The 27297-nt window shown below is 39.3% G+C and overlaps 1 protein-coding gene across 1 annotated transcript in view; it reads right to left on the minus strand.

Annotated features, from left to right (window-relative positions):
* The window catches only part of GAS2 (growth arrest specific 2), a gene marked incomplete at both ends in the record, with an annotated part of 77754 nt that extends 68691 nt beyond the window's left edge, over positions 1 to 9063 (minus strand). Inside the window, 2 exons of the mRNA XM_080345858.1 lie at positions 436 to 560; positions 8922 to 9063. Of these exons, the coding sequence (XP_080201984.1) occupies positions 436 to 560; positions 8922 to 9063 (267 nt within the window). The remainder of the gene's footprint in view (positions 1 to 435; positions 561 to 8921) is intronic.
* Positions 9064 to 27297: the final 18234 nt, after the last annotated feature.

Here is a 27297-nt window from a genome sequence, read left to right on the forward strand (position 1 = left end):
CCCTTCCAGTACCATCAATGGGACCTTTAAACCCAAGGCACCAAAACCAACTACAGAATTTTATTATTGGCCTCCTTAGAACTGTTCATAGAGGAAAAGGTGCCTCCCAAAGCTACACAGTATCCCCCTAAATATAAGGACCGCGTTTTCTCTATTAACTACTACATGACACAGCTAATCTTGTTCTGTGTCTTATCCTCCACGTTACATGTCATTTTTGAGTAGCTTTCTCCCATAGTTACCTTAATAATTACCCAAGATTAATTCCCCCAATTTTATATTGTATTTTTTTCTACACAGAGCAATTACCTCCCTGCCCATTTGCAGAACCTTCACAAATGTAAATCTCTTAACTGCCCAAAACAAGTTCAGTACCAAAACAGTCGGACACCTCAGATCCTGATAATACATGCTAGAACATTTACCAACACTTACTTTGCCAGGCTTGTTTGCATCAAAGCTGTTTTCTTTAAATTTCTCCTGCAGGGTCTCAGCTAACCGACAAAGCAAGGCACCATTATCCAATTTCTCCATAAAGGTTTCTGCTGTTATTTCTCTACCTGAACAGCAAACAGAAAGTTAACATGGCAGAAAATGTGCTATAGTATAGAACGCATTTATGTAAAACAACAAAAATCAACAGAAATCTTGACAACAATTTGAAATATGTTTTAACTGAGAATCTTGCATTACTCTGAATATTGATGAACACCTCACTACTACTTTACTGGTAGACATACAGCAAATTATTAAAAATATAAGATGCTTTCTTTGGAAAGGCATGTGCTATTTGGAAAATAATTCTAGCATATCAGACTCCGCATATCTCATTTTACTTATGAAATTCCGGTGCTTTTAACATAGTGTTTTAAAAGACAGGACAGCAGGCAAATGTTTCACATCAGTGTGCGTGGGTAGCTATAATGTAAGAGTTGCTAATGCTCCTGCGGGTTATTTTGTAACAGAAGTAGAAAACCGTGACAAGAAAGGAATAATTATATATTTTTTAAAGACTAAGACAATCCTGCAAGAAGTTGATGAGATCCTACAGTGACTGCAACGCTCCTTTGAAAGAGCTTTTCCAGCAGTTGGGTACACAAAGAGAAGGGAAAGAGCAAAATTTCATGTTATGTATCTACTTGCCACACGGATTAAAATTTTCACCCAAAGAACTAAACCAAAATACTCAGTTTTCAAAATATATCAATTATTATCATGCTAGATGATGCTGTACTTCAGCTACCACGGGAGGAGATGGACCTTCTGACCAGGCTGGACAGGCCGGAGGGGAAGACAATCATTTACCACACTGGACTAGACTTCCAAGACCTTATCATCACTTCCAGACATAAATATTCCTATTTTTTATTGAAGGTTTTCCATTTTCACATTTCTATGGGAAAATTTGCCTTCTCTTTGGACACTTTTTTGACCAGCTGCTGTATTTTTCAACCCTCTTAGCTTCCACCAATATTAAGAGAACATCAAGGGCTAATTCTTAATTTTCCTGTTAAGACAGGATTTATTTATTTTTGGTGATATTTACATTTGTCCTTTGTTACATCAGTAGCAATAGTCTACCCTGCCAATAAAATACTACTACTACTACTACTACTAATAATAATAATAATAAACACTGAAGTGAGAGTGGCTCTTCATCCCATCCAGACCCACTCCTGCTACATAAAACTGGCTTGTCTGCAAAACGGACAGTAGGTGGAAGCTTTTTTTTGCCACATTTATTTGACTGGCAAACAGTTGCCTGACTAAACCCAGGGTTTGGTTAGTTTGGGGGTTTTTTTTGTGTGTTTCTTTTTCTTTCCCCCTCTCGTTAGTTTGGGGAAATTTATTTTCCATGAGATGCCTGGAAACTGAAAACCTTAATCTGCTTAGAACAGGCTCACAACATTTTTTTTAATAAAACTAGGAAAAGTAAATTTACCAAAGAGAAGTGAAGATTTTTTATACCTTTTCATTCAGAAGAGAGGGGAAAACTGACACTCAAAAGAAACAAAAATGAAGTAGATAATAAAATGTTAATACTGTACTTCTGCAAGATATTGCTGGTACATTGTAATCTGATAGTCAATATCCCTTCTAACACTGAGCATAGCAGTATTCGAAAGCACTAGTTTACAAAAGTGCTAAAGGAAAGTTGACTTCTCTAGGCCCTTGCCTGAAAACTGTTAGATACTTCAGCATCCTTTGGGCAAAGAAATATGAGTCTTTTCAATTTGGTCAATTAAAATCAAGGAATAAGTTAAAGATCTTTGCAGCAAATCATCTTCAGATACAACAGATTGCTGGTTTTGGTTGAAGTTAAACCTGTTGTTTTTCTAGCATATTACTACTTTAGAAATATCTGTTTAATGTGAAGCTTTTCCCCCTTTTTAGAACCCCCTTAATTCTCTCTGCCACGTAGCCCACTTTATAGCTCCTGTGTACACAACTGACTTCCCTGGGCAGAAGAGCAGCAGCAGCACTGCAGACATTCACTGGTAGCTTGTGCATCATTGACAATATTATAGCAGCACCTCCAGCTTAGAAGCCAAGACTGAAGCCATCGTAGCCCACAGACACAAAAACTGAACATCTCAGCACCTCAGAAGCCTTCTTCGCCATCCTGGCCTACATATTTTCCTATCTGCCCCATCAGCATTCTTGGCAAAAGGTATAAAGCCATTAGAAAGCTAAACTGGAAAAATTACTATGTTATAGGAACTGCTTTATTTTAATAGAGTATTGCATTTTATAATAGACTCATTTTCTTCTAAAAATTTATTTCAAATATTTTTAACTTACTTATGATTTTCATTCTGCTTTGGAAAGCAAAATTTTTCACAGGGGCAAAAGAAAAAAATCACCTTCTATGTATCTGTTCTGCCTTATGATTTATAGACTTATTATTTTCAAACAAACAAACAAAAAACAGCCCTATTTAGAGGCATTTTCTCTTTAAACAGACATGGAAAAAGTCTTCTATCTTCTTCAGCTACTTAACAATATGTTTATATTATTTTAAATGCTGAATTGCATTAGCAGTTTGGTCACTGCATATTGTACGCTAAGCCAGAGTATTTAAGTTCTGTTCCCTTTTATGAAAGCTGAAAGAATGAGTTTTGCATTGAACATCTGTATCCAATGAAAAATATATTAGGTGTCAGCTTTCAATTCGCTGTATTTTATGGCTCCAAAAGGTGGCATTTCTTTGCTAAAACAGACACTCTGACATATTTAACAGTTGAAATGTATTGATTCAAATGAGAGTAATGTTCATAGCCTGAGGAAAAAAAAAAAAAAGCTCTGTATATTTGTATGGAAAAAACATTAAGCTCCATTAAAAATGTATAACTCCCCCTATAATTACAAGAAAGCGGTTGCAATGTTTTTATAGAATGGTAATAACATTAAGTATAATAAAAAAAACAACACTAAAAGTATGAAAAAATAACCAGGAATATGAAGGCTTTCTCAAACCTCTAATCATTACTTACCCTCTTTTACCGCAATCACCAGATGCCCCTTAAAAAGACACATTTTTATACCTGAAAACTCACCACCCGGAACTGTGGGCAGTTCTCTCTAAGGCCACCCAGTGCCAGGGTCCTAACGCAACCATATTGGGAGGTCTATAAAGAAATAACTAAAAAGAGCCCAAACCCAGGGTGTGTGGCCAAAAGGTCAAAGATAAAGCATTCCCTGTGGGGCATCTCAGAAGGGCAGAGCCTTTAGAAGAAGGTGGGGGGAACTCAAAGATGAAAACAAGTACCAAAATCAAGTTGGCTCCTCTATTTTTGCACTGAGTTGTTCCACTCTTAAATGACAACAGATTAAGACACCAACTCCAGCTGCAGATCTAGATGATCAACTACCTGAATTGTACACTTCAGCAGTAACACAAAACTATGAGTTTACAAGTAGAAATATTTCACTTGAGAGAATCTCAAGCACAACAGCAGAAGAATGAGCTTCTACAATACTGAGTTACCAGTGGGAACAACTCTTCCTGACCCTCTCAAATCAGGTGGCATTTAAATCCAAAATAACAAAACCCAATAGAAATAAAAATAATAATTGCAATTTTAAAAGAGGCCAATGATTTACACTCATGCAAAACTGGTTCTTTTCTGACAAGGCTACTCTGTATCCTAGAAGCAAGAAAATAGTTTTGATATCACTTACTTGCAAAAGGACATATAAACAACCCCAAAGGCATGTTGATACTAAAGAAAATTATAAAGCCCCTCAAATAAATAAAAAACTACATCAGTACCAGCAGAATCACTAGAAGTATCACAAATGTCTTGATATTCAGATATTTAAAACCTGCATTTCCCGCTAGCTTGAGCTGAACATTCGGATGTTGAAAATAAAGGTACAGCTATAGAACCCTTATAGACAGCAAGATGAGCAAGATCATGCAGCTGAATCAAGCTTTGCTTTCATTTGAAATCTAGGAAAGACAGTTTGCTTGCAGAAGACTTCCCACCCTTAACCCCTCCAACTTTATGCCTCCTTCAATACACCTTTAAATTCCAAGCCAGGTCTTCAACCCAAGGCCTCTCCTAACATTCTCATCTCCCTGTTCCTTTTCTCCAAACCTACTTCGTTTCTGCACCCGAGCAGCTTCTAATGCCTCATGCAACATTCAACATTTACATGTCCAGTTCCTCAGCATCCTGCATTCTCCAGCTCCTTCTCTGTGAGCTTCTGAAGCCCAGAAAGCTCTGTTAGAAGAGGCCTCAGTGTTGTAACCTTAGAGCCCAGGCATGTGTCCAGGGCACATCTTACGGATATATTCTGTGGTCTCACGTACTAAATGAAGTGGGATGAAACAAGCTACAATATTCTAACTCTCCTCTGCTGATAAATGGACTCCAGGAATGGGAAAAAAAGATGAGAAGGCTATACAATAGCCAAAGGGGAAACAGAGAAACCATCCCTTTCTATTCTTCTTAAACTCCAGGCTGGTGATGAGGTCCACTCGTCATGTCAGCCTTGTCCCCTCTGCAGACACGTTAGAGAAAATAAGACAGTACCGGAGAGGACAGCAGACAAGCAAAACCTCTTTGCTTTCAAATTGCCATTTGGCCTCTCCTTGAAGATTAGTATGGCCTGGAGAAGAGAAGCTGAGAGGGGAACTCATCAATGTTGATAAATATCTCAAGGGTGGGTGTCAAGACGATGAGCCAGACTCTTTTCAGTGGTCCCCAATGATAGGATGAGGGGCAACAGGCACAGACTGAAGCACAGGAAGTTCCATCTGAATATGAGGAGAAACTTCTTTACTCTGAGGGTGCCAGAGCCCTGGAACAGGCTGCCTAGAGAGACTGTGGAGTCTCCTTCCCTGAGACATTCAAGACTCACATGGATACATTCCTGTGTGATCTGCTCTGGTGAATCTGCTTTAGCAGATGGGTTGGACTGGATGATCTCTAGAGGTCACTTCCAACCCCATTATATGATTCTGTGGTGTCACAACTGTGTTAATTCTGTGTCCAATTGTGAAGTTTGCTTAAGGGGAAAGAAAAGTTTTCGGTATCCTCAAGAGCATTCCACCAAAATAAGTATATATACAATCTATCAAATTTGAAGAGTCTCAGCAATGAAAGCATTGCCGAGTGCTTCGTTGGCTCTATACCTAATAAAAACAAGTCTGAGAGATTATTATGATTTGCAAGATGGTTGGGTCAACTCATCTCCTTAACTTTGCCACTGCACAGATCTCTTTATTGAGCCACCAGACCAGGATGAAGTGAGGATAAGAGGCACATCATCCGTAGCTCCAGCCTTCTTCTTCAGCATAGAAACCCGAACCCCAGCAATGCTTATGTCCCAATTTGAAAATGCTATAATACAGCACAGAATACAATATTGTATGCGTCATTCCCATCCAACACATTGATTTCATCTGCAACGTCCTTTTTCCAGCCCCCAGAATACAGGCAGCGAAAATCTATTCAGCAATGGAGCTATAATGACAAACTGTTCTCTCAGAAGCTCTGAGTTTCTCTGACATGGTTCCAAAAATAATCAGCAAAAACAAAAGTCCATGCTAAATTAGAATAAAATGTGCAAAGTCTAGGGATTAAAAACTCTTACAGTGTTATTTTCCAGCTGCACCGTGTGTCTTAGTCTTCCAATCTGTCACTCAGGTAAGGCCAAACATAGCTATGCCTGATTTCCACTTAATCTCAAAACTCTTTGTCCTTATTGTAGGGTGCGATATCACTCTAATGTTTTCCAGTTTGTAATGTCCACACCAGGCTTTGCTACCGCAAAACTGTCACTATTTTAACTCATAATTACACTGTGTAGGACACAAAAATCTCCAAATCCACCATCTATTGACCAAACTATGTGAAAGATGTTCAGCCCTATTTGTGTCTAAAATACTTTATATTATTTTTTTTTTTAAATCTACATTTATTTAAAAAGATTATGTGCTCTTGTGGATTCATAGTCCAAATGAATGAATACATATGAAAGAAAACACGAACCAACATGGTTCAAATTAATTGAAAAGCATAATAATCTTTTTATAACTCAGATAATCCTATTGCATTGAAACTGGCAAAAAGACACTTAGAATGAGGCCACACAAGTTATAGCACAGAGCAAGCTAGGGTGCAGATAGATAGAGTATTATCTGCTCTGTTATCTGCACAGGCATGCATGTGAAAAATCTATTGACCATTAATGCAAAGTACATTACTGCTCCTATAGAGGAAAGAAAAGAAAACAACCAACACCACACAACAAAACAAACAAACTAACAGGCTTGCATATCCTTTTATCGGTTTAGATGCTGAAAAGTGAGAGCACAGACAGGTTTTTACAATAAGGTAATAGCATGCTATAAATTCATACCTATTTTATCTTGCAGCGACACACTCGCATGCCCCTGCTTTCATTAAAGTGAACCTTATTATGCAGTAATTAAACCAAATTTGAATTCTGAGTTAATATATTTATTTGAATACTAATTACTTTAATTCAGTTACACTTTATTTATTTTGAATGTGAATTTTAGCTTAATTGAATTATTAATTTGAATAACAATGTCTCTACAGGAATTCAAAGCAGTTTAACAAATCACTATCATTTCAGTTTTTCAGAACCAACTCTGAGAAAAAAAGAGCTTGGTGTGAGACAGTGTGAGGGAATGCATTAAGCAAATGAACTGTGTATTCTGCTTAATTAAAAGAAGGTTGTGCTCATTTAATTCTGCAGTGCAGAATTTGGTGTGCCTAAAAATAAATAAATCAGACTATTAATTATAGTTGGCATTTCAGAATCTCCTGCTGGTTGCTACTTTCCTGCTAAAAAAGTGACCTCATTCTTAAACTTGTCATTGTTAGAACTCTGTTATGAACTGCAAACAAGCTTCTATTTGTTTTAGAGTGGCTCACTAAAACTTCATTGTTTAAAACATTCAAAAAATATATTAAATCCTTCATGGAACAAGCTGCTTCTGATTCAAAAAACAGTCTTTTGGACTGCTGTCTTGTGGTAATTGGAATGAAGAGTCAGGATTTCTGGATTTTGTTCTGGTATTGTCTAGACAGTTTTATATTCAAAACTGATTAATTTAAATGGAAGTACCACACAAAGATGTAATCTAAAGCGAGTGGCACTCTTGCAGTTGTGGATTCATAACTATTCCAACTCTAAAATGGGTATGACCTACCTGCAAAATATCACGTCCTTGCATTCTATCAACTACAGCTCTCGTAACAGAGCAATACTTCCGTTCCTCTTCAAAAATGGGGCAATAGAGCAATGTAGAACATGCAGATGAAAAGCTTCAGATACACTTTATTATTGTAGGATATCACAGAGAAGGTTCAGCTACAGCATTGGCCAAGGCAAGATACTGCCTATGTCTCCCCAGAGCAGAATTTCAGGAAAAAATAAAAATTAATAAATAACCCTCCCCACACACAACAAATTTTTAAATTATCATCCTGATTTTCCTCCAAAATAATATCACCACAAGTTTCATGTAAACATCGCCTCCTTTAAAATATTTTCTCCTCTTTGTTTAATGACAGGATATACTGACATGTTTCCCTTAGAATGAAGTATTTTCTAAGCCACGGATTTCTTTGGTAGAATCCTTTTGAAATACAGAGATCATACAAAAGCCATTTTCCTCTGAATGCTCTCAGCAAACAACATACTATTTCCTGGCTCATAGTATCTAAATTCCACCTTCCTGAATGAGTCATAAATCCCAAAGAAATCTCTCTCTCTTTCCTACCAGGGACATCCTCTCATTTGCTCTTCTTCATGTGTACCTGTTTGTTGTTTTTTCTTGTCTTTTGGTTTGCATCCTCTTTCATCACCAACATGTTTTGGCTTCACACACCAAGACGTGCAGCTGCAACCAGCAGATCTGCAGGTCCCAGCTGGGGCCATTGGTCAGACCCCTCCATGCACCAGCTTCCCCAGGTCTTAACATGCATTGCCTTGGGTGACAACCATCAATCACTGCACTGCTTGGTCAGCAGCCAATTATTTAATGGCTCCTTCCCTTCAAGACAGTCAATACACCCATACTCTTTAGGAGGCCTAACAATAAAAATGGAAGATGTACTTGATGGCAGTAATTAGCACCATTCAGCTTAATGGTATTAATACAGAAAACACATACAAAAGAACATTTAAAAGGAAATTTGAACAAATAAATGAAATTAATAATGAAGTTCAATTATGCTACTCATAGACACATTGTGGAAGCAAACTATTAATTAGTTTTTCTGCCCTCATTTACAGTTGCCCTATGCAGAGGTAGCAATCTCATCATAACCACCTGTATTTGTGAAATGCAAAAGAGTGTGAAGGACTGAGGTCCCACCTAATAGCACACAGGGTTCTCTTACCACCCAGTATCTTCATTTAATCCTTTTGTATCTTACCCAGTAGGTTCGTGAGCCACAGGGCCAAATCCTCTTTCATCGGCAACAGGTTGGCCTCATGTCTACTCGCAAGCCACTGGCTGTACTGGTGCATATCAGAGAGGCCAGGCCCACGTGCCTTCGGGCTCAGGGCAGTGCACATTGCTTATCCACTTGCTGTACCTGTTTTATTATTAAAAATATTAAAAAAAAGGAAGAAAAAAACCAGTACTTCATTACTTCATTATACCAAATCAAGTTATCAGGTTCTCTTTCTAGAATTGTGGAAGATAATGACAGCAACTATGATTCTAAGAAACCAGATGTCAGACAAACAGATGTGGATCTAACACATGAATTCAACACTGATGATTGAAGCTTTGTTTTGTTAATGGATCATATTGCAAGGGATTAAATCATACAGATAAACGTCAATTTCATTTGTACTCACCAAGCTACACGTTGCCAACACATAACCAAATATTCTGCAAGGAACGATTAAGATCAAATCAAAATAAACATTTTACACAAAGCTAAAAACTTACTACAGTGCCTGATCCAATCTCCATTCAAAATAAACTGAAAGCTTCAGAGATTTTTGGATCAGGCCCAAGAAAAACACGGGAACAACTGAGTTACACCACTACAGCAAACTTATTAACAATTAACAACTGCAGTTCCCAAACTGAAACAGTCTATTCCAAAGCTTTAGAATAATTAAAACCAAAACAAAACACAGTAGATATATTTATTGAATAGCATTATTTCTTCAGAAAGCAGCACAACAACTAGTGCTGGTCACCCACACTTCCCATTTCCACCTTCTATACAAATACTCCTCTGCTTAAGTAACAACTTAGCAAAACTTTAGTTTCAGATAAGACAATATGTCCTGTGTTAAATATTAGTTATTTGTTCTGACTCTTGCAGCAGCCAGAGACATTAGGCCCCCTGGACCTGTATCTCTGCTCCTGAAGGACTAATTCCTCAACCTGTGGCATAAGTGTGTGAAGGAAATGAGGTTATTTTTCTCTCTGAAAAGAAAATCAGATCTGGACCCTGAAGCTCGTAGCAATGAGCTGTTTTCTTGCCTGGTAGGCTGTAGCCTGCTGAAAGCCCAGTCCCACCAACCAGCAAGTCACCAGGTCTTAAATAGGTGGCACTGGACATTAACTGTGGGTGTGAGGTCCATAAGGAACAGGTCTTTGCATATTGTCAACTGGCTGATCCACGTCAACAATGGGTACACGTGTCAGCTGGTTTCAGCCTTTGATATATTGCAAACACCATTTATTTCTGTCCTTGGCATACCTCTGAAGTCAGGTAAGAGGTAATAGTGACCTTTAAAACAACCAGCAAAAAGAATAATTTGTTATACTATTCCATTGTGGCCCAGAATAACAAGAATACTAAAAACAACTCCTTTGCCCAAAAAAAAAAAGGAAAATGTTTACTGAATGTAAAAAGTAATTGTCTTTCCATAAAACTGTGATGTAAGCGACATTTCCAAACATATGAAATGCTTTTCTGGATATTTTAATGCTTACATTAAAATAACCCAACATTTTTTAACCATGCCCTGGGTAACTAAACACCTTGTTTGCAAAAACATATGCCCAAGTTCTTGTTGAGAGTACCTCACCCCAAATCCTGAGGTTTGGCTTGCCTTTGAGACAGGAACAGCTTTTACTACAAATAGACTTCTTATTGAAATTAGATGTTCTTCAGATGGGGGCGTGGAATATACATTTAAAAATACTGTCTCTCTTTGTATAAACACACATTTCTGTATTATGAGTCGATTTTTACATTTTTTGAACAAAAAAATAATATCGTTATGTATCAAAGTTCCTCTGAAAGTAGAGGAGTTTAAGGCAGACTATAGTATGGAATTTGAGCACAGCTCTGTTCTGAAAACTGTGTAAAAATATCAGCTTGGATTTATGATTTCCTTGTTGATTAAATCCACATCATACCTGTACATTTGGGATGGGGTGCAGGGGGTGGAGGGAGAAGAATTAGGCTGTTAGCTCTGCAAAAATCCATCTGGAATGTCACACTCAAATTCTTTCACACTAGATGATACCAACAGCTAAAGAGTTACAATGACAGTATATTTAAAGCTGCTCTAAGTCACTCAGAACCACACAATTTAGTGCTTCAAATCACTGCTACATTTTGGACAGATGGAGACAGAGACAAGACTGATAATTGACACCAACTTGTCTTCAAAGATTATATGGGGAAAATCAGGTATAAATACCTCTCTCATATACTTTCTTTCCAGAAAAAAAAAAAAAAAAAGCCTTAAAGTATTTTTTTTACTGATTTCTGGAGTCTATAAACTCCATTGATAAGGTGAGAATTAGTTTATTCTCTTAAATCACTTCTGAAATGATATCGGTAAAAAGAAACAAAACAATTTCTCATTCCTGAATGTTCACATCATAGAGTTCAACATAGAATACTCAAGTTCAGAGAGTTGGGGTTGTTCAGCCTGGAGAAGAAAAGGCTCCAGAGAGACCTTATTGTGGCCTTTCAGTATTTAAAAGGGGCCTGGAATAAAGATGGGGACAGACTCCTGTCATAGGACAAGGGGTACAGTTTTAAACTAATAGAGGGGAGATTCAGGCTGGACATAAGGAAGACAATTTTTACAATTAGGGTGGTGAGAGCCTGGCCCAGGTTGCCCAGAGAGGTGGTGGATGAACCATCCCTGGAAACATCTCAGGCCAGGCTGGATGGGGCTCTGAGCAACCTGAGCTGGTGAAGATGTCCCTGCTCATGGCAGGGGTGGCACTGGGGGAGCTTTGGAGGTCCCTTTGACCCAAACTATCCTATGATTCTATATACAATTCACTGATAAAGCACAGTAAAATACATAATTTTTTGCCATCAGTTTTTCAGTTTATTAACACCTATATATCTAAATATTCTGGAAACAAAACCCTGCAGTTTGTTTCTTTTGACATACAGATTGGAAAAAACATACCTGAAAAAATAAGCACTACCGTACTAAAGGACCCAGTTAGACACTGCACCTCTTCACTGGAAAAAATGTCACAGTTCATACATGATTTGAGGAGGAGGTTACACTAGATCACCCCAGAGGTCCCTTCCAACCTGAACTATTCTGTAATTTCATACTTCAAGGATGTGCACAGCAATATTCATCCTGGGACCCTAAGCGGAGTTTGCCGTGCTAGGGGCATAATATGTGGCACATCAACTGAGCTCGGCTGCGTTAACAGGAAAACTATGGAGATAACATCCTTTTCTTTCATCTCAGGAAAGGTCCACCTATCCTTTCATTTCCAAGACCATGCATATGAAGTGCCCTATGAAACTTGGAGCTACTTAATATCCAACAACATTATAATACATCAGATACAATACAGGCTCCTGCTACTGGTGGGGCTGAAGTAATTCTAAGATCTGAATGTTGGGTTTCTTTGAGACTAAAGAAAAGAGGGAAGGCTTCTGGAGCAGCTACATGGAGGCAGTTTGGGTCTCCCCGTCAGCCTGTGAAACAAGTCCTGCAGCCTGTTTATGGCTCCAGCTGATCTCTGTGCAGTCACAGAGCAGACAATTCAGGGATTTGAGATATTACTTCAGTTTGGCTCTAAAATCCAGGGTTGTCTTTAAACATATTTCACACTGACCTACCTCTTTTGTTTCATAAAACTCAGTAACCAGGCTGTGTGAAGGTCTCGATGAAATTTTGAGACTCACTGCAGGAAGAAAAATTGGAGAATAAAGACCTTGGGTTTTGGAGGATGCATGAGTTTGGTAGTAACAAGAGAGAAGCACCAGAAACAAGAGGAGTATTCTGAGTTTAAGGTAGTTTTAATAGGACACAGGTTCTCAGAACAGGAAACTGGGAAAGATGAGGAAAGGCAGAAAGACCTGTGACAAAATCTCTAGAAACTGAAAATGATTAAGGCATCTCTATATTGGAACTAGGTCTGCTTGAAATAGTAGCCCTGAATTAACAAAAATGTACGGGTTAGTTTGTGAAGCAGGCATGCAAAGTGAAGACTGTGGAATGAGACATTTATTACTGATGAAGAGTCTCCAGTGAGAAGAATCACAGTTGAATCAAGTACAATCCAACCTTACCTCCTCCCTTTCTTTAACTTCATTTCTAAAAGGAATTAATTTTCCCTTTCCCCTCCATTTTTCTGAAAACCTGCCCTACACTTCAGTAAAATACTTTCTTGTTAGAGCCAAAGCAACAAAATTCCTACCTTGGATTTTTTAAAAATAAAAATAATAACAAAACAACAACACACAAAACAGCCTTCAAGGAGCAGATCACAATCTATTACCTGTAGCTCCCACCACAAATTCCATGAGTGATACTGTGGGTCACTTATCAAACTACAAGCATCAGAAACTATGAGGCTCCTAATTATTCTTTAGGCAAACACTGATTGCTACTGAACTTGGAGTTGAACTTAAGCCTCCACGATACTTCAGTGCTGAAGTACCTAAGCTCCATTGCAGTGTTCATTTACTTCAAAGTGTTCATTTAATTCAACAATTGTAATTATCCGTACAGTAATTATTAAAACTTCATCCCATACTAGCTGGGATCTGTGAAGAAGCTGAACTAAGTCAGGTGAAGGTGACAGCAGTTGGGTCCTGAGTTCCTTCAAGACCCCTTTGAGGATTCTACTTGTAGTTAAAACCAGGCTTTTGATTCTTCACTCACATACCACCAACTCACCTCTTTAAAATATCTTAATATATTTATTTTCTGGTGAGCTGGAGAAAAGTTTATTAACAATTTAGCAGTGAAGAATTTGGTCAGAGAAATGAGGTAACTTGTCACAGAGGTAGACAGTAGCATTCAAGGATCCATCACCCCAGCTGAGACAAGCTTCTTTAGCTCCAACAACTGCTTCATCTTTTCATTTTGGCAGACATAAGGTATGAACAAAGTAGCCCAAAAATCTTCCTAATCTCACCACTTTCTAATAGCAACATCAAATCATGATATACAGGTCTTTAAAACTAGGGAACACAAACATGTGAAATATTTAATAGAATGTTACACTTCTCTGTAAACTGTTGAGGCTGACATGAGATATGCAGAAGCATTTTCAAAACTTACCTCTAAATGCTTTGTTCCTCAAAAAGCAACTTCTTCCCCCTGCTATTTTGAAGGCAGACAAGGAAAGGTCTTTAACTACTTTTCATTCTGTTTTGTTACAGGTCATATTTATGCAGCACAGCCTTTTTTTCCACCTCTCTCAATAAGAGGATGACATCTCAAATTCTTAGACTTATTGTCTAGCTGAAGAATTTAGTGTGGGATAGTTTACAGTACACCCAATGACATGTAACAGATTCAACACACTGAAAGGTTATACTTCTCCCTACCAAACAGTGAAGGTTTTATTTTGCTTTACAGTAGTACATTTAGTTTTCTGCCTATTGTAGCTCACTATTTGTGTTTTGCCAGCAGTGTAACTTACACTATCTGGTGATTGTTGTCAGTGATCATCAGGTGAAAGCAGTGAGAATCAAACAAGTAATCTTCTGTAACTCCACTGGCTTTTGTTGGAGTTAACTGGCAGAACAAAAGGGTTTAAGAATGATACTCTCTGTATTCAAAACACAGAAGAGGGAAAGACTGTTTTATCCAGAAAGTAAAACTGGCTGCACAATTAGGCACTCAAAGTTGCAGATCCCTGGATTCAATTCTATTTCCTATTCCAACCACTTTCCTTACCTGTAAAATTGAGATTAATAGTACTCTTCAACCAAAATCAAGAATAATCAGAAGGAAAAAATGTATTCTATACAGTAAAAAAGTGTGCATGTATGCATAGATATACATACGCAGAAAATAATCATATAAACCAGTAAGTTTTCATTCCAAATTAGCCAGCACGTAAGTATAATGGCTCAGATAGAGCAGCTGCTGGCTATGCAGTCCTCTCTGCATTACACCAGCTTCTTTGTCGCTGCAGCCTTATTCCTAATTACAACATGTGCATTAGTTCTCAAAAAAAAAGGGGGTTTCAACTGCTCCTTTTAACTTGAATCTAGATATAATCCTTCCAGGTCAGAGATGAAGAAGCGTTGCCGAGTCACTTGTTCTTTATGACTTGTCGTAAGAATTAGCATAGAAATTAAGTATCCACCAAAACAAGTATTTTATCTTGGTATTTGTATTCAGTTAGAAAGGAATTTAAAAAAAAAAATTAAAAGTGTCTATGGAGAGAAAAAAACTACAAAGCAAACACAGAACTGTATTTAGGGATCAACTGTATAATCTCTGATACAAAGGTGTCACCTATATGATGTTCCCTTTGTACCACACCAGCTTGACTGTGACATCAAGGCAAGACACATCTGTTTTGGCCCACTCCACTACTATCACCTAGCAGGAAAGCTATTAGTAATTAACTAATAATATTTGACTGACCCTGCTCAGTTGGCAGCCAAAACAGAGTCATCCAGGGCTGAAGATCTGCATATGTGCCAATACAGTGGCCTAGCTGCTCCACACAGCTGGAACAACTGGAATAGAAGATGACATAACTCCGCCTTGGACACTGGGTTCATAGACTCTCTGTCATAAAATCATCATAGAATTAAACACACAGACTTTAAACTTGTGAAATGAAGTCTGTTTGTAATGTGACTGAGGAAGCACATTAGCTAGCAGTTGTACAAAACATCCTGCACGCAACTGTGCAACAGCTTTACTCTTGACAGCAGAGAGAGAGCAGACAGCAGCTTAGACAAGAGCAGCAAGAGCTTTCTCTGAAGGAACTGGAACTTGAGCACTAGACTGCACATTGGCTTTGACAGAGGGGTATCGGCTGTAACTGCAGACAATCTCCTGCTGTCTCAGAGAGAAGGTAATGCTATTGGAAAGCAGCCATCCTGGAAAGAGAGGAGACAGAGGATCAAAAGCCAGAACAGAGCTCATGAGTATCTGGCAAGGGTCTCTGCTGGATCTCCCAGCTAGTTCTAATCACCTCAAGCAGATGGAAAAGAACAGTTTGAAATTTTACTGGAGTTTAAGTGGGCTGAGTGAAGCATTCACTTACTGCAACTGTGAGTTGGGTGTAAAAGAGGCTTAAATAAAAGATTCAGTGTTCATAAACAGATTAAGTTGCAGCAACAAAATGCACATTTACGCAAGCAGAAATGAGGCTGCCCACAATTTGGGACCCATACTTCAAATCACCACTTTCACATAAGCAAGTGCCAGTTTCACACACATAGCATGTCCAAGCATAAATACATTCACATTTCCAAAACTGATTTCAGTTTTCCTGCCTCAGTGTTGGCGTAGTTTTCAGATTTGGAGAATGTATGATTAGTTTATAGACTAAAGGCTGCTCTTGTTTTTTCCACTTCCTCACCCATATAGATACATCTATGTATACATACACATACATGCAGCAAGGAGTGGGGGAAATATATGTCTTCATTGAGAGCCACAAATGTAACTAACAACTTCTGTAATTTATGTTTTTACTGTCAGGAAACTGTCCCCTGTGGTGAGATCTGCAAGACAGTGGAATAATTTCCCCAGGCAAAACTGTGAAAGCTCCTCCACTTTAAATCCTTAAAATGGACCAAAAAAAAAGCAGTAGGAAAAAATATAGACCTACCACTCACTGAGAGACGTTACTCAGGCAGCCTTTGCCACCTGCAATCTCCAGTTTACTACAGAACAGTAATCACTCTCCTTTTGCCCTTTCACATAGGAAAAAACAAACACAATCATTTTTGAAGGGATTCTGCTACTACATCTATCTCATAACTCCTCTTCAAGAGCTATTACAGAGCCTTCCCTTCTCTAAGAAACAGATCATTCTCATCTGCATCATCTGAAATAGATATCTGTAATCTTAGGTTCTGCATTACCATAAACAGGCAGATAAAACATAAGTTCACAAATGCAGCAAGCATATTTTGTAAGGAAATTCAATTTTTCTAGTTATTTTATTATCCGTATAAACTATACCACAACCAATTTAGCCCAAGGTTTCTGGAGCTTTCCCAGATTAACTTGGAGCATTCTGTACATGTTAGGAGCAGGGGGAGGGGCACTGGAGGGGAACCACCATCTGAAACTCATTAATCAATTAGAATTTTTAAGGGCTTACATCAAAATGTGATCTCCACCGATAAACTAAACTTTAATCACAAGAAGCCTTTGTCCTTTACATTATGAATATACTTCTTATGAATGCGTGCAATACTTTGAGCAGAGGATAGAGAACCTGGCACAAAAGCTTACGGACACTTTAGACCTGTAAAGCCCTTGGTCTGAGGCCAGACCTAAACGAAGGTAACCACATGTAAAAATCTGAGCTAATCACTGGAAGCCCACACATTTTCAGGACTATGCCTAGCAGAAGCAATTTCGTTGCTTTGATAATATCTCCCCTACCAAAAGGAAAGCAAAAGGTCCTTCTCACATTGACCAAACCAAAACTTTAGGAATGTTCAATATCTATTTGGTCATAAAATTATAACTTCTGGAAACTGAGCCCAATTCCTAACATGGTCCAAAAACTTTGAAGTGGACTTCTCTTTGCCTGGCTCTTACTGTATGGTTTTTGTGCTTGTCTAAGCAAAATAGCCATTAAAAATTCGTACAAAAGAAGTTTCAACCTCCACCAACTAGAAAAGGAAATACATATTTAAACTGACATATCACATCTTACAAGGAGTATAAGCGTGTCTCTTGCTGCAAGCACATTATATGGACAGTATTACAAGCTGACTCCCAACCATCAGCTTTGCTTTTAGATATTAAGTTCGACTTCCAAATCCTGCCCTGAAATTAGCATGAAGCTTAACTGAGAGGTGTAAAGTGGAGCCAAGGAGGTACTTTGGATAGTAAGTGTGATAATTTAAATAAGACTGTGGGTAAAATTAAAAAATTGACCAAATAAGTTAGTAGTAGCCTAGAGTCAGTGAGAGCTAGAGACCTGAAGATAGTACTGACTCTTCCTCAGCAGCTCCATCTAGGTTTGGTTTGGTTGCGGTTCCAACCAGGGTACCACAGTATAATGCTGAGCAGATGGCCTACGGTACCATATGATATGAATTTAGGAATGTCAGCTAATTTCCTATTAAATCACAATCCACATCACAAAACCATCATAAAACCATTACATTTGGCACAGCATCTACTCCACCGTGAAGAAACCATTCATAATTTAATGTACATGGAAATAGAAAAATACTCTTTTTTTGTTCATTTTAAATTTCAAAGTCATGTCAGAAGTGTGCTGGAAGTGCACTGGGGAGCCTGCCATGCATCCTGCCTTGTACCCCAAGAGCCCTTCTCCCCTAGGAGCACACAGAGCCCGCAGGCTCAGCTGACACACACCATAGGAGGAGGATGCTGACAGCGACCCTAGATAAGGCAAACAGCAACCTCAATTTCTTGCAAGTAAAGCACTACTGAAAAAGCAGAGCTCTCTTCAAGTCAAGCTCTGCCCTCTTGAGATTTTAATCTAGAGCCTGAAGAGAAAAGCAAGAACCTGGAAGGATGGATTTGGGGATGAGAGGTATCTCATCCCTCCTGCCCTTTGGGGCAGCGGAGGAGGCAGGACGGGAGCGCCTCGGCACAACCACCCGCCCTGCGGCAGCGCTTGGTCGCCTCCCACCCCAAACTTGCCGCAGCCTCCGCTGCAGCCGCTCGCATTTCCCATGAGTGCTCTAAACCTCCAAAACCCGTCCCCTGCTCCCCCTCCTGCACCACCGGCAACCCGGGGCTACGCGAAGCGGCACGAAAAATAAGCCAGAGGTTGGGGCGGGTTGAATGTGGAGCGCACAGCGAGTAGGAACGACCCGAAAGACGGGCTGGAAACGTGCACACCGCCCCGCAAGGGGAATCCCCCTCCCCCGCGTTTTGCCCGCACCGCTCCGAGCGCCCCGCAGCCGCCGCCCCCGCTCTCACCCGCCGCGGAGCCCGGCTCCGCGCTGCGCAGGGATGCGTTTGTCCTGCTCGGGGCCTCTCCACAGTAAGGCTGAGCTAATGGCTTTGCCATGAGTGCTGGAAGCTGCTCCCAGCTCTGCCCCTCGGGGGCAGGACCAAGCAAACCCGCCGCGGCCCCCCGGCCCCTCCGCGGGATGCCCGGGGCGGTCCGCCAGCAACCCCCGGGTGAACCGCTCGTGGATTCGCACCGCACACCCACGCACGCCCTCATTCCGCCTCTGCGATGCTTCCAAACTCCACACGGAGAGCGGGAGAAACAAAAAACGAACCAAACACACAAAAACTCACAACCAGAATGAAGTCCCCGCTGCCCAGCGCCTGCAGCCGCCCCCGTCCCGTGGTGCCGCTACCGAGTGCTGCCGCTTCCCCGGCGGGCTCACCCACGGCCGCCTCTGGACACAGGGAAATCAAACAAAAGCACCTAGTCCTTAGCGAGGAGCTGCCGGGCAAAGCTCACCTTCCCGCTCCGCTCCCCGGCCCCTTTCTCTTTACACTTGAAGGCAGCCGGCGAGACGCACGAAACGCCCCTCAATTTAAAGGAGTCCGGGCTGCGGGGCCGGTAGCGAGCTCCGCCGGGGCAGGCAGGGCAGATACGATAGATAGATAGATAGATAGATAGACAGACAGATAGACAGACAGACAGACCGACAGGGCTCCCTCCGCCCCCCTGGGGCCGCACTCACCGGCCGCCGCCGCGGCACTGACCCCCCGCCCCCGGCAGCCGCCGCCGTTCCCCCACGCTGAGCCGAGCTGAGCTGAGCCGAGCTGAGCAGACCCGCAGCAGCCGTGCTGCCGCTCTTCATACTTCTGTCCGCTCCGCTCGGGGCTCGCTTTGGGAAACCCGGCCTTTTTTTTTCTTTTCTTTTTTTTTTTTTTCCTCTGCGAAGCCGATTTCCTAGATTTCAGCACTCCGCACAGGCTGAACGGAAGTTTAAGACTTACTTTTTTTCAGAGGGGCGGCAAACGCAGTTCACACTGGTTTACCCTTGAAATGCTGAGACATTGTATTACAGCCCTTGGCAGCGAGTTGGTGCTTGGGTCCGTTTCTCTTTTATTACTGTTACTCCCTTTCCAAGACTCTTGATTGTGGTGGAAAAAAAAAAAAGGGGGGGGGGGAGATAAAACTCTCATTTTCTTTACTTGACTAGCCGTCTCAGGGACTTTTTAAAACTTAATAGCACTTTTTAAATTGTCACATGCTGGATTCCTTTTTTCTCTTCTGGCTACAGGAACATAATTTCAGCTTTGTACCTTGGGGAACTCTGCTGTACCACACATTTCTGCAAAGTTATATAATGCCATCTTGCAGTCTATTTTGAACCACAAAAAAAGTATGCTGTTCATAAATTAATCATTCTTACATTACACTTTTATAAGAGTGATGGGTAGAGGTTTTTGCTCGTTCTTGTATGTCTGTGTTTCATTTGCCAAGATAACTCTTAGCACACCTGCATTTCAGTCATTTCATTCTCACCTTATTTCATTTTCGTGACATTTCAACATTTTGTTAAATGTCAGAGATAACCTTCTCCAACTGTTGTTTGTTCTCTTATTCCCTGCACAGAGAAGCCCCTTTCGTGAATTCAATAGCGGGAAACAGATGTTCAAGCTTCTACTTCTCTGAGAACATGGATGTAGATTGTCTTGTTAAGTTTTCTAATGGTATCATGTTATCACTTTCCATAAGAGTGCTCCAGTCAAATAACACGCTTATTTTTTTCTTTCACGGTGTACATCCACTTAATTAAATTGTTCTAGCCAAAGCACATTATGTATAATTATACTGAAAGAATTATTTTAACCTGATTGCTGAAAAGCACACCAAGCTGACCCTTATTTTTATTTACATTCTTTGCTTTGTACTCTGATCTGCTGGGAAAACTTGATTTGCACAATTAACGCCTGGCTATTTCTCAATAATTGCACTGTAAGCAAATTCTCTGAGTAGCAGATGTTCATTTCTAGCCAATCAGGATACAGACATATCTCATTATTTATTGTATTCCTATACTCATATTATGCTGTTCTGATGGACTATTAAGTGCTGTGATGAGTGGTACTTAAATGAGAGCATTTCATCAGCATGCTGATGTATTTAACTATGATGGGCTCTAGCCATGCACTATGTGACTAACAGTACAGATTTAAATGAACTCCTAGTTTTGTTCTGCTCAGCAAAATTTGGATGCCCCTGGGCACAACAGTTTTCATTTGCTCATTCAATTTCTTTGTCAGAAAAGAAAAGAAATTAAGAAAAAAGCCCTCAAATTTCCTAAAAATACACTGGGGTGGAGCGGATGGTGAGCTGATGAGCAGATTCCTATATGCACTTAATTATCTTACAGAAGTTTTATCTGACCTTAAGTTTGTTGTTTGTTTGTTTGTTTGTTTGTTTTAATAATGAGCAGCAATTTAAATCCAGTTTTTGTGTCACCATGATATACAAACTAGCCTGAGATGAGAAGACCAATTCTGTTAAGGTGTCTTCTCTACTTAAAAGTGCTGCCACTTGACAGAAAAGTTGGAGAACATTCCCCTAAGCAGAAGTTATGTCTCCAGTAAAAGCTTCTGAAAGTTCACATGTACTCTTGAAGTTACAAGATTCCTCCTAAGTTTAGGAGCAATTCTACATAGGGAGTTAAGCTGAGGGTTTTCCAGACGCCACACAATAAATCTTGCATGTGCATTTGCATATGTACCAGTGGGAAGGGCTGAAAAACAGTTGTGAGATTTTGAAGCCAAGGTTGGTTGTGCAATCCTTGATAAAATCAGTTTGTACCAAAGAATAATCTAACATCAGCTGGTAGTAGAAAAGCATGCGTTGATAGATACATTATCTATATGAAACACGTCCTACCTTTTATTATTTCAGTCCTTAGTTTCTTACCATTACTTCAAAAAGAATTGATAGTAGACTAGCAATGTGCAACATCCAATACAATGGTTAAGAAAAACAAAAAAAATAGAGGTTAGATCAAATGTGATACAGACAAGACCGAGTGGAACACAGTGCCAAGTATGCACCTGAAATGTACATTATATAAATGCTATGCAAGTTTCTGTAGTGACAACACAGTTTAGAATGCACTGAGATTCACACTTCAAACAGGACCACTTTTCCATTTCATACTTAAACGTCAGAATTTGGCTTTCAGATTTGACACAGTAACTTTGGAGCCACAGCACAAGTACATTTTCTACATAAGGTTATTTCAAGAACAACCTTGCCAACCTTTGTAGAGGAAAGGCGCAATAGTTCCCTTGTGAAATGCTATTATTTTCATCATTATTCCTCTATGTAAACAATCTTAGCTCCCCACACTTTCAACTTCCAGTGTCTACATATTCTGATAATATTTTCGACACAGTCTACTTCTAAACAGGTAAGAGGATGAGTGGACATATGAATAAATGCTGATTTGAAGACAGATATAGGAAGGAGAAGACAGAAAAGGAGAGAGGACTTACAGTGAGGAAGGTAAAGCTTGTTTGGAAGTCAAATACACATACAGGATGTCTGAGCAAAATTATTATGATGACTTTTTAAACTTACATATGAAACTGACTGCAGCAATCTGAGAAAAAAAAGATTGTTGTCATTGTAAGCCTAAGTAGAAGTCAACTGCTTCCTCTGCAACATATTTACTAAAACATAGCTACTGCTAATCTTTTGGAGTTATCTTAATCAATGGCGGTGAAAACATCTGGATCAAATTTGACCCAGTAACAGACAGTTTTCTGTCACCATGGAGTAAACATATTTGACTTGACATACAGTGCACCAGTATATATAGACTGCTCAGAAGCTACAGGTGTATAGTACACACATCACTGGGACACACATTATGGAATATGCATCGCTGGCATGAAGTGCTCACAATTCTGACTTATACAGAAAACTAATTTTTGACTGAGTGTCATAACAGTTCATTCATGGATATAGAACGTGCAGCTGACACGCCAAGAAAAATAATGGGGTTGACACAATGATTTGCAGGCCAAAGTCTATGTTTCCTTTGACAATTAAAGTGTAATGATCTCTCTCTAAACCAACCAGTGTCTTAAACATTAACAAGGCAGATTGTTGGGGTTTTTCTTCTTAAATATGAAGATCATAGATACTTCATTTAAATGCCTAGGTAGAGTAGACAGGCCTCATAACACCTTCCTTCCTTCTTGAAGTGAAATCCATGGTACTCACATACAGAACTGGAAGCTGTCCAGCTATACTCCCATACTGCGCTGTATTCTCCACCAGACAATGTAGTGATTGAAAATGACTCAGGACACAACACAGCATCTGAAATTAACTGGAATACCTGTCAGAACTAGCCCAAATGTAAATGAAGTGATGAGAAAACACCTATTTGATTCTGAGATTTTCCCCACTGCTTGGTCAACTTAAGGCTATTGAACATCATTCAGTGCATCTTTTCTCGTATGTCTCTCAGGATGCCACAAGCTGAAATAAAGTCACCTTTATTATGAACTAAATTCCGTTCTCTATTATGTCAATCTAAATATGGAGCAAAACAGCCTTCAGTCAAAACCAGTGCTCCCAGCATTTTCAGTTTGCATAATCGCTATCAAAATAATTTATAGAACAAAGGCATTTATGTCTACATTGTTTAGCACCTAGAATGTTACCCAGTACAACCAAACATCAACAATCTCGGTTCCTGATCTTATATTTTACAACAAGAACCCCAGATTTTGTGGTTGGTTTCTACTTGGGACCAACAAGTCATTAAAATACAGTGCTATCTAAGGTCACATAGAAGCATCAGAATTTAACTACCAACAGTGCAAGAACAGCGATGAGAAAAAGAGGATCTAAGGATGCCAGGAGCTACCACAGCAATGTCGTGTTCTTGTACTACAAGAGTTCTGGAATAGTTTTATTAGCTGCTCCTTGAATAGTAGCTCACTGTAAATACAAAAAACTAATCTTCATAAGAATTAGGTGATAGATGCTGTGCTTTGGGAGGCAGTTTACAAACAAAATGCAAACAGTCCAGATGCACACATAACAGTTTCTTGATAGCAACAAATTTTGCAGGAATAGCAGAAGGTGAATTAATTATTCAGGAACTCAAAAGTTATTTTAAACAGAGAATGTTCTAACAGAGTAGTAATATGTGACCATCTGCTCCCTCCTTGGCTGGTCAGAATCCTGCCTTTCCTCTTTTTCTCTTTGCCTTTCAATGTTTTCCTTCTCCTGACACATACCTAGGTTTCCCTTAAAATATTAATATTCTTTGCTTAAATTTTCTTCCCATTAACTTATTCTCTTTGTTATTGAACTCGGTATGAAAATATTTTGTTGAGTTTATATTTTAAGTAAACCTGGGCCCAATTCTGTCCCTAATGTCACCCACAGTGAAACTCTCTTTAATGTTAATGAAATCAGATGAGGCCTTTTTTTTTGTACCTGGTTTATAAGAACTAGATTATCAGCAGTTATTCCAAATTTGGGAGAACTGTAGATAACTACAGATGTAGCTTTAAATCTCTTCTTACAGTCCTAGGAACTTATCTCACAGTCTTCGTAATTTCATCATATCAACATTGATACTTTCTTACACCACTCCAGTCTGCATATCTCTGAAATATTATCATAATATTTTACTGAAAAACATATTTCCATAGGCTAGTTAGTGATTCGATACCTCTGAATGTAAGCACCACCAAGAAGCAAATATGTGGCATACTGAGGTATCTCTGTTCAGGCCTATGTGAGGAAAATACATCTTCTCTACTGGCTGTGTAGTGAAAACAGAGCAATTTCACAGAGCTGCTCCAGCCTGGTCACTGGAACAACTGCTGCAATCCAATTTAGGATCCTGTTTCCATATAAAAACCCCATAAAGCAGCAGATTCTTTGGCTATTTCACAAGTTCAGTTCTAGTTTTCTCACATAGCTCTGTTTATGAAGTCAAAAATGGCAGATAATTCATTCTACCTCATTTGAAGTGATCCATGCTCGCAAACTTGTAACTTTGTAATAAACCTGCCTTTGTAACGAGGAAATTCAAGAGCTTCATTGCTTGGCCAGCAATGTAAAGGAAGAAAGACAGGCTGGTCCTTATAGGCAAAAATTAGGTGCTCATTTACATTTCAGCGAGTTTGATTTTCTTTCCACACAGTCTTCATAGTTCTCCAAGCCTTTGTCATGGTGTTTCTGACACTGCTTTTCAGCATTTATTCCTCAACCCTACATTTTCTCCATCAACATTTCAAATTGATTTTCCTCAGAAGATATTGATGAGATACTATTCCTATTGCTATTCTTTTCCAGCTTTCTTAATCCAATTGCTGAGTTCAAACAGTTGCTCTTATACCTTAGGGAATGCCTGGAGTCCAGCATTCCTTTCCATTCTTCTATTAAAGTGGCATCATCGAAGCGTTCCTGATGGAAAGAACACCATTCCCTCTGCCCTGTACTACATTGCTAAATGAAACAGGGTGAATGCCAGCTCATTTATAAGTTATTCCCGTCTCACGGGAGCTGGGAGACTCTGTTCCTTTTCCCAGCTCTGCAAATTTATCTGTTGTACGAGTTTTGTCAAATCACTTTTAATTTCAGTTTCCCATCTGTAAAGTAACCATATTCATAAAAACTTGCTCTTGTAAAGTAGCCTGACATTAGTGGACAGGGAGAATTATATAAAGATGGGCTCAATTTATTAATTCAGTTTATAGAAAAGTCCTGCACATATTTCCTTTCTCTGTCTTTCCTTCTTCCTTACCCTGCAAACCACGTATCTGGTAATATGCTATTAGAGAAGGGAAGTATGGTGGTTTGGGAATAATCTTGGCTCTGGTAATCACTTGCTGTCATAACAAGAAATTTGTATGTGATCTTGGGAAATTTACTTAATCTTCCAGATGCTTCAGACTTCCAATCTATAAGGTCATTATTAACTATATCTCATGAGGGTTGTGAGGTAGGAGATACCTATTAAACATTTTGATATCACAGACTGAAGATTCAACAGAAATGAAAAATATTACTTTTTAAATGTATTACCTCTTTTGCAAGCATTCTTCTTGCAGTGAAGAAGTTGCTCAATTCCAGAATCTCCTCTGTGACGTTATTCTTCATGTAAGGGCATGTTGTGGAATGGCAGTTTCCTTCAGAAGGACCTTCCCAGTTCACAGCATTACAATCTGAAACGTGATAAGGGAACATCTAATTGTTGATGAAAGACTAGTATTTGTATTTTTAGTATGTTTTGTTCAGACAAAAATATGCTTTTGTGATTCTGTACGTTTTAAGAGGTTATTATTTTTTATAAAGGTTACTTCAGCACTTGCAATCCACAGATCATCCTTTTCCAGTTTATCTTTCTCTTCATTGGGAATGATACTTTATCCTCACTGTCAGCCATACCAATGTCAAAATAAGGAGTTGGTTTTGTTCAACAGGTTTCTTGTTCAGAATAAAAGCAAATCAGCCTTGCCAAGTGTACACTTTTGGTTTTCTTCTGGGGAGGAGCCTGACATATCTCTGTTTATGCTATAGCCAATGCCTTGGGCATGTTTTCCTAATTGAGGCTGGCTGAAATTGTTCAGCTTTCCTGCTGCCTGTCATAGTCTGAATTACAAACAATGGTGAGACTGGTTACCCAGCTCCCTTCATTAATGACATATGTTGCTGAAATGCATTGAGAGAATTTGAGTAAGATCAAGTTTCAGACCAACCTTGAAACCAGATGCCTGAAACAAATAATGAGGAGAGAAAGCTATGGATAGAAAGCTAGTTTTTTACCTTGTGAACATTATAGCCATGCTTGCAAATGAGACCAGGCTCAGAATTCCACTATTAAAAATCATTCTGTGTGATCTTTTAATTGAGTATGTTGCTTTTCCTTCATCTGTCGCAAGTCCAGGCAAAGAGCCCACAAAATAATTAAATCAAGAAATAATTCAATGAATGTGAAAAAAGCACTTGTGCAAAATCTCATAGGTCTGGTAGGTGAGAAGAATTAGGAACAAAGTAGACAAAACAACCAAGACCAAATAGTCAGATCAGTTCTCTGTATGATGTGATAGCATGAGATACTTGTATCCTAGTACATGCACATGGAATTCACTACCAAATAATGTTCTGTATATCTGTGGCCCTCAGGCTTCATTCAACAGAAAACAAAATGAGAAAGACAGTAATTTGACATACTTTAGTCTTAGTATAGGCAGGTACCAGGGTCTAAATTCATCATAAAGACCTTTTTGTTTCCACCCCAGTAGTAATACATGTGAAATTTTGATCTGTAGTAAAAAAGGTACGGTAAACAAAAATATGCAGTGATCTACCAAGGCATAACTGGTGATTCACATCTGCTGTAATATATACCAAGTCTTAGTGGACATAGATAACAAGACTCTCCCCAGGGACTCAGAACAATTCCATGG

This window comes from Nesoenas mayeri (genome assembly GCF_963082525.1).
Source record: "Nesoenas mayeri genome assembly, chromosome: 5".
Classification (NCBI taxonomy): Eukaryota; Metazoa; Chordata; class Aves; order Columbiformes; family Columbidae; genus Nesoenas; species Nesoenas mayeri.